At 37.4% G+C, this 9,083-nt stretch overlaps 1 protein-coding gene across 1 annotated transcript in view; it reads left to right on the top strand.

The window, feature by feature from the left end:
• Nucleotides 1-7,937: 7,937 nt before the first annotated feature.
• fbrsl1 (fibrosin-like 1) overlaps nucleotides 7,938-9,083 on the top strand; it is a 342,013-nt gene continuing 340,867 nt past the window's right edge. Inside the window, 1 exon segment of the mRNA XM_048188682.1 lies at nucleotides 7,938-9,082. Within this exon segment, the coding sequence (XP_048044639.1) occupies nucleotides 8,906-9,082 (177 nt within the window). The 5' untranslated portion in view covers nucleotides 7,938-8,905.

Here is a 9,083-nt window from a genome sequence, read left to right as displayed (position 1 = left end):
TCCATAAAGGTACTAAAAACATATTTAAATCAGTTCATGTGAGTACAGTGGTTCAATATTAATATTATAAAGCGACGAGAATATTTTTGGTGCGCCAAAAACTTATTTAGTGATGGCCGATTTCAAAACACTGCTTCAGGAAGATTCGGAGCACAAATGAATCAGTGTGTCGAATCATGATTCAGATCGCGTGTCAAACTACCAAAACGGCTGAAATCACGTGACTTTGGCGCTCCGAGTCCGAACAGCAGATTCGACACGCTGATTCATTTGTGCTCCGAATCTTCCTGAAGCAGTGTTTTGAAATCGTACAACAGTAGCCTATGTCAGCTATATTATCATTTAGGCATTTTTCATTATATACATACATGTATATATAATACTGTACGGACGTCATTGTTCAGTTCATGCAGTTAGTCGATGAATACAGTCAGTCACAGGCGATCCACACTCCAATCCAGAAGGGGGCGCGCGCGGCAATGCATTGTAAGCTAACCACTTTTAACCAAACGAAGTGTCATCTTTCAAATTCTGTCGATTTTATCACGAAATTCAAACAATAAATGCCATTTTTACGCTTTTTGATGTGGCGTAACAGAAGCTGTATAGGCGCCTCAGTTCAAGTGAAAGCGATCATCTCTTCCTCTTCATTACTTGTTACAGAAAGAACAAGAATAAACATCTGAAGGTATGTTGAAAAATACAGTACAACTTACTGAAACGTATCATGTCTTGTGTAATCGCTCAATCTGTTTCAATTGCAGAAAGACGTCAATAAAACAACTTGTAAACAATGTCACGTAGAAATGCCATTCAGTGTCCACAGCGTGTTAATTTGTGTAACTTTCACTAAATGCTCTAACATTATATTAGCATATAACGTTATATTAATTATATTTTACTTATCCCAATCCTGTTAGTGGTGTGTTAATTATTTAATATGTTTAAATAAATCATGCAAACAAGTTATGACAGCCACTGTGAAAATAATTATATTTCAACAATGAATTGTACATAATTTTATAATTAGATATAGAAGTTAATGCAAAAACTACCATTTGAGGAATTTACATGTTAACATATTTATTATTATTATTATTATTATTTGATTGTTGATGATTGTCTAAAAATAAAACTGAATTTAAGTGAGGGTGAGAAGTGACTTTTTGCTTTGTAGGGCAGTATAGCTCCTTCCTTTTTTTTTATATCTATCTCTATATATATATATATATATATATATAGATAGATAGATAGATAGATAAACAGATAAATAGATAGATAGAATATATAGATAGAATAGAGATAATATATAGAGATACAGTAATAATATACAGTTTATATAGTATAAAAATCATTATGTCTATGGAAAGACCCCATAAAACATGGAAACCCCAAACTGTCTTTAAAAACGGTTTAAAACAGCCTAAACTGGAAGTCTGGTTTAAGCTAGTTTCCTAGCTTGCTTGGCCAAACTGGTATTTAGCTAGACCAGACCTGCTGAAATATGCCAAAATCCATTTAATACGATCTTCTAACATGTGTAAGCTGGCTTAGAACTGTTTTTCAGCAGAATGGTCATCCTATTTTAGTGAAATATTCACTGAAAATTTGATTTCAGCTGGGAAGTGAAAGGACATTTTTAAATTCCTAGTATTCATAATGAAAACAGAAAAAAAACACTCACTCACCTTGAGAAAACAGCGTGGGTTTAGTATCGTGAGATAGACGGAGGAGGGTAAAGGAATTATGAATTACACAAATGTTGAAAAGCAAGACTTTCTGTGAGAGACCCAGCAAGTGACACAAATATCAAAGCAAATGCTGGGCTGAATGCAGGAAGGCTGCCATGATGTGCATTTGATACCTGATAACAGAAACATGTTTTTAACTAAAGAGGCCTTGGAGTGTCTGCATGAGAGAGCGAGAAAAGAAAAAGAGAGAGAAAGAAAGCAAGACAGAGACACAGAATGCCAGACTGAGGAACCCCACTGGGAGGACAGTCAGAGGCCATTCTCATCTCTGTTCTGTGAAAGCACTGCAATGTTCACACACCTCTGTCACATCCCCTCTTTATTACAGCAGAATTGCTGCTGTGCACAGGATAGAAGAGAACCCGAACTGAAGTACAGAGGGCCAGAATTCCTCTGTGTGATTGTAAGGTTTCTCTGAAGTTAGGTTGTAGCCGAGTCTTTTGTCTTCTCTATATTGAGATGTGAACTTTAATTGAGTGCTTATGCTTAGGTGCTACAAATTAGCATAGTGACAGTCTATTAGACAGATTTTGTCATTTTGAAATCATCAGCATTGGTTGATAGCAGCATTCCTTCAGTTATTATGTTGAGTAAAGTTAATTAAGCAAATTAAATTTTGTGATATACAGTAATAACATGTTGTAATGCTGTGAAATATTTCAGTTTACACTATGGGTCTGTTGAATGCTCGAATCGAATTGGTGGTGTGCAATTATTTTCAGGGAAATGCACAGCTAAAGTAGTTCTAGCAGGTCTTGACCGCATTGCAGTTCCATATCACTTTGCCAAATGTTTTCAGTTATCTCAATAGGTCCTTACAGCCTACAACCACAAAAGAAACAAAACCCACAACGACACCGGCCAAGCAAATAAATCTAGGAAACAAAAGGATGAAAACGACAAATTATTGTCATGGTTTTTGTCACAAAATACGTTTTATTGTGCCCTGAAAGTGCACATTCTCTTTGAAACGTTTGGTCACGCTGCTCTGACGAATTAATCAGTAAAATAGTTTAGCAACTAAAAAGATACATGACTCGCCAGCGAGGTAATAACTATGCAGTTCTGAGATAAACTTATAGTTTCGCTATTAGTAGAGACACTGTTGCCGACAGATCAGGTAGGCTAATTCACAGATGCTGCTTATTCTCTCTCTGTGCGTTAATAACTTTATCAACGGTATTATTCTGCTATCAAGGCTCAAGCCTTCGTTACTAGTGCTGAAATGATGTTTTGGAATTAGCAACGGAGGCTTGGGATTGGGAAATTAGTCCCCCACACAAGAGTGTTTTAAGGACAAAAACCTGACAAATGTCATGAAATACAACATCGGAACAGTGTCTTGAGGTGTGCTGACCGTAGTATAAGCGGAATAATTGACTCCGGGCCATTGAATTCTTAGAAAATAATGCACACCCTAGGTGGTAATGCGGTGAGTTGTGGCCGCATTACCACTTCAGGTGTGCATTATTTTATAAGAATTCAATGGCCTGTCGTTAATTATTCCTTACTTAAAATAGCTGTTCTATATTTGAATATGTTTTAAAATGTAGTTTATTCATTGATGTCAAAGCTGAATTTTCAGCATCATTACTCCAGTGTCTTCAGTGTCACATGATCATTCAGAAATCATTCTAATATGCTGATTTGGTGCTCAAGAAACATCTCTTATTAAAAGTTCAAAAGTAAAGCATTTATTTAAAATAGAAATCCTTTGTAATACTATAAATATGAAGATGCAATTGAATGCGTCTAAATCCTCGGTTAGGACGTGTGGGAATTGACTTCATACATCTAAAAATATATGAAGCTTTTTTTGATATATTGTTGACATTTTTCTGAGTTCATATATTTTTAATGTATGAAGCCAGTTCTCACATGTGTCTTAGCAGAGGAACCATGGGTGTTGTTCATGACATGCTTTCACACATACACGCTCTTTTTCATGCTAATTGCATTTATTTTACAGGAAATGAGTGCAGAGGGGAGAACAAGACTGGGATATGTTCTAGGCCAGATTCAAAATGGGTTCCCTATAAGAACAGCAGCTCTTCAAATGGTAGGACCAAAGCACCACCATCTACGCCAGTGCTCTGACATACAAGCTTTCTATACGTTTAACAGTATTATTCAGCTTAGAAGTCATGCATGAACAGAATCCGGTGTCAAAATGCCAGCAAATTATCTCCAGCAATTTGCTGGCTTAAGAAGTTCCTTTCTGAAGTGAATGGGGTGCTCTTATATTATACGTCAGCTGTCACTAGCCATTTAGTTGTTATTCTGTGACATTAGAGTTAGACATTAGACCTTTTTTTCATTTTAACTGCATTTGGTGCAGATGTGTGCATATTTTCAGTACCAAAACACACCGGTTCTAAGAGTTTTATTCTGAGGAGCTTAATCAGATTCAGTCAGTCATGCAGCTAACCTGTTCTCTATTTCTAGTCCCACTGATATTTATATTTTGATAAGACAAGCCCTTCCAGAGATCGCTTCACTGAGCTGATTTTTCCATTTACCTAAATTTACATAGCCACAGTAATATTTGGAAACAACATACTTTTGCTCACACATGCACATGGTAAGTGTTTGAAAATGTCATGAAATTTATAAAATGCCAGATATCATTTATTTACCCAATCTAGTTAGGAGAGCCACGTGTGTTTAGTTGCAGTGAATTTCTATCTTTTTCTCTCTTCACACTCTCACTCAGTGCACATAGTGTCTTTGTATCACCTCAAGTGTGTTTGTATGTGGTTTTGTCTCTTTGCTTGAACTGTGAAATGTGTGAGAAAATGTTGCTACTGTCAGTTCCACTGTTTTCTTAAGAAGCAATTACAGGGGCCATCCAGGGAGAAAGGATGGGCATCATGTTTTGACATTCTCCTTAGAGATCATCACGGATGAAACGCTCCCAGCGTTTAGTCATCACATTTGCACCGACTCCGATTTCAGGCTCTGACTTGCCAGATTGTTATCAAGGAAAATACAAATGGTTATCAGAGAAAGCACCGCACAGTCTGTTAAGAGGATAAGCATCAGTATGTTCCACAGAATCAATCAAAAGCCAAGGTATGTTGAATTTGTCCACACTTCTCGCAGGGATCTACTGTATATTCTCAGCCAAAGCCTTATTGATTTGTGCAGATATCTTTAAAGAAAAGCTGAACTGACATAACACAGTCTGTCGGGATGTTAGTTTAGCTTGAAGGTGCGGGGAGGCGAAAAATCAATAGAACTCATTTCTGAATTTCTTCAAAAATGTTGAGCTAAGCCTTTGACTGATCCTGACTATGTGACTTTGAGAAAAGATTAGTCAAAATGCATTGCGGTTTGTGAGTAAAGGTATTATTAAAGGTAAGAAAGAAAGAAAGAAAAGAGAAAGAAAGAAACCTGTATTCACATTTTATTTGGCATTTACTTTGACATTTACTGCATACCGTTTCACATTTCATTTCAGTGAATGACTAATCTAATTTAGGGTGATGCATTCAGTTAAATTCAACTCCTTTTCAATTTCAAACCTCTTCCAATAATTTCCACTGTCTTTATTTAAACAGAGGCAATCTCACATTCAGTTTATATTTCCTCAGTGATAATGATATATAGCTTATACTCCCACTACTATCTCCTTACCCTGCTGACACTCCATTTCCAATTCACCCATACAGTCCAGCAGAGTTTGACCTTTTGCTAATGTAACCAAGACACAGTTTGAACTTAGTGATTACATGACTGGAGGGATTACTTGACTTACTTGGCATGGATGGATGAATGGAAAGAAAAAGAAAGAAAGAAAGTAAGAAAGTGATGGATGGATGGATGGATCCATTCTTTATTTCCAGTTTTCAATCTTACTGTCTAGGGATAAAAATTGAAAGAAAGAAAGAAAGAAAGAAAGAAAGAAAGAAAGAAAGAAAGAAAGAAAGAAAGAAAGAAAGAAAGAAAGAAAGTGATGAATGGATGGATCCATTCTTTATTTCCAGTTTTCAATCTTACTGTCTAGGGATAAAAATTGAAAGAAAGAAAGAAAGAAAGAAAGAAAGAAAGAAAGAAAGAAAGTGATGGATGGATGGATCCATTCTTTATTTCCAGTTTTCAATCTTACTGTCTAGGGATAAAAATTGAAAGAAAGAAAGAAAGAAAGAAAGAAAGAAAGAAAGAAAGTGATGAATGGATGGATCCATTCTTTATTTCCAGTTTTCAATCTTACTGTCTAGGGATAAAAATTGAAAGAAAGAAAGAAAGAAAGAAAGAAAGAAAGAAAGTGATGGATGGATGGATCCATTCTTTATTTCCAGTTTTCAATCTTACTGTCTAGGGATAAAAATTGAAAGATAGAAAGAAAGAAAGAAAGAAAGAAAGAAAGAAAGTAAGAAAGTGATAGATGGATGGATGGATCCATTCTTTATTTCCAGTTTTCAATCTTACTGTCTAGGGATAAAAATTGAAAGATAGAAAGATAGAAAGAAAGAAAGACAGACAGAAAGACAGGAGGGATTACTTGACTTGGCTTGGATGGATGGATGGATGGATGTATTCTTTATTTCAATATTTCATTCTTTCTGGATTAATTGACAGAAAGAAATAAAGAAAGAAAGAGAAAGAAAGAAAAAACAATCGATAGAAATAAAGAAAGAAGGAAAGAAAGAAAAAGAGATGGATGGATGGATCCATTATTTTCATATATCATTCTTTCTGTCTATGGATGCATGAATAGATAGATAGATAGATAGATAGATAGATAGATAGATAGATAGATAGATAGATAGATAGATAGATAGATAGATAGATAGATAGACTGAACAAGCTCATGGTGATGTAGTACTGATAGCACTGCACATTATTGCAAGAGTGAGGTGTAAAATAAATAATTTATAAGTCTGGATGACTTGGATGATCTTGAGACTGTGTGTGTGTGTGTGTGTGTGTGTGTGTGTGTGTGTGTGTGTGTGTGTTCTCTAGAGGACAGATGCTCACTTGCTGCCTTAAGGCAACCTCATGGTGTCTAAGAGCCTATAACTGCAGACAGAACGTTGAATGATTATATGGAAAAGTGAGCTAAGACCCAGACTGCAGAGGTGAAATAAAAACACACTCTGACCTGTTGCCACAGTTTATGTTTCTGGGGCTACATGACATCATGCACTTAAATGCAGGTTTACAAGATGTGCTTGAGAATGAACGATCAGCACAAAATGTCATGACAGTAAATGGCAAAGAATTGTACTGACAAGTGTCTGCTTTATTTCAAGTGCACTTATTCTGTGACAACATTTGTGCTGTTTACATACATTTTATATTAGTATTTATATTTCAGTAATATGCATGATTAATATATATATATATATATATATATATATATATATATATATATATATATATATATATATATATATATATATATATAAAATTCATTGCTTTGCCTGCAATTTGCCCCTGTTTGTTATATATTTGCACTTTTATTTCATTCATATACAACAGTTGAGCCGAAAACAATGGCATTCCCCTGAATAAATCATGATGTGTGATTGTGGGCACTTTAGTGAGTCCAAAGACCACCGTTAGCTCCTGCTGTTCTAGTAATGCTTTCCCCAAGGACTGTGTGTAGAGTGTGTGGCTTGAAGTGTCTCATGAGTTTCCTCCCTTGAGCTTTGTGTCCACAAATCTAAAATGAGCATGTCAATGTGATGAATGAGTTGTGTACAGACTCACAGTTAATCAGAACTTACCGGTTTTAAAATAGTTTAATTGCATGATTGCACAAAGTTTGACTTTGTTGTGCAAACACTAAAGCAAATGTGATACAGAACATGAATAGATAGATAGATAGATAGATAGATAGATAGATAGATAGATAGATAGATAGATAGATAGATAGATAGATAGATAGATAGATAGATAGATAGATAGATAGATAGATCTTTGAGCCTCAAATGAGGTGACAATTTTATTTTCTAATTTCCTTTCAATGCCTCATGCAACTAGTTTGAAGGTTAACAGACTACTACAGTGGACAGACCATTTGAGGCAGATGATCTCCGTGTGCTCTAATGGGGGAGAGGGTTTGGGCTACTGAGATCTGTGTGGGCTTTTGAAGCTGCCTGCCCTGCACTGATGCGCATTTGGCCGCTGACAGCTCGCTAACTGCGCGTCTCTCCACCCGCTGACAGGCGGACGTCACAGACGACAAACACCCTGCAAATGACATGCCACGAAAAAATAAGTTCATCGGAGTAATATAATAAACCAGCTCACTTCCTCTGGCAATCGCAGAAGTGGCGGAAGTACGTCAGTTTGCTAGACTCCGAGCATTTACACTTCGCAGTGCGATTTCTGACGAGCAAGAACAGAGAGAAGAGGAGATGTGAATCATCCACTGTCTCTTTAAAGCCACTTAGCGAAGCTTCACGTATTCCGACAAACACGCCGACGTCTTTCCCTTCAGCCGCAGCGCGCGGGCAGCGTTCAGGAATGGACGCGTTCAACTTACTCTCTGCTGGATAACGAACTCTTTTCCTGGTTGGATATGATTTGTTTTTGCTGGATTGTGTGCTGAAGAAGGATCTTTGGGGGATATAAGAGCGTTTTCAGCTTGACGCGGACCGTGCTGTCTCGGATGGTTTCGTGGCGTCTCTTCACGCTGAAACTTGGCGATACAATAAGTTCCTATTTTTAAATTGTTTGACAAACACGCGGATGCCTATTTATTTGGTTTCTGGCACAGTGGGTCATGAATCGGGTGAGAATTAAAGCAGGGCCAGCGTCATGAATCCAGCGCGCGGTCTGCAGTATATACAACACTGATGTTGTTGTATGCCGTTGCAACAAAGTTGCCGTGCGCGTGGAATTCACGCTACTGTAATTAAACAGCCATTTTGCACCTGTTTAAATGAAGCAAGGCGTTTCGATACTGTGACGCTGTGGTTTGGATTATATACACGCCTCAACCTGCATGGATCACATTTGTTTGTTTATCACATTACGGAGCTTAACATCCAAGGTCATACTGTGAATTGTTTACAGGCTTCAGTATTATATGGGTGTGTTTTATTGATTGTGTGGAATCGACTGGTTTTTACGTGATCGAGTGTCATTTTTTCTTTTTTCTTTTTACGGGGGGGGCGGGGGGAGGACATCGCACCGTTTTTAAAATGGAAGGGAAAGTGAAGCAGAGTCGCAGATCCCGTTCGCAGCGCGAGAGGGGACGGAAACGGGAGGCACGCGTCGGGGAAGCCCACAATCGAAGCCCCTCGTCTGGTTCCGAACGGGAGCGAAGTCCCGGTAAAAACGCTCCGCCACGCTCGACATCCTCGAGCAGAACCCCGCGAC

This window comes from Megalobrama amblycephala, linkage group LG4 (assembly GCF_018812025.1).
Source record: "Megalobrama amblycephala isolate DHTTF-2021 linkage group LG4, ASM1881202v1, whole genome shotgun sequence".
NCBI lineage: Eukaryota > Metazoa > Chordata > Actinopteri > Cypriniformes > Xenocyprididae > Megalobrama > Megalobrama amblycephala.
This window is presented reverse-complemented; position numbering and strand designations above follow the sequence as displayed.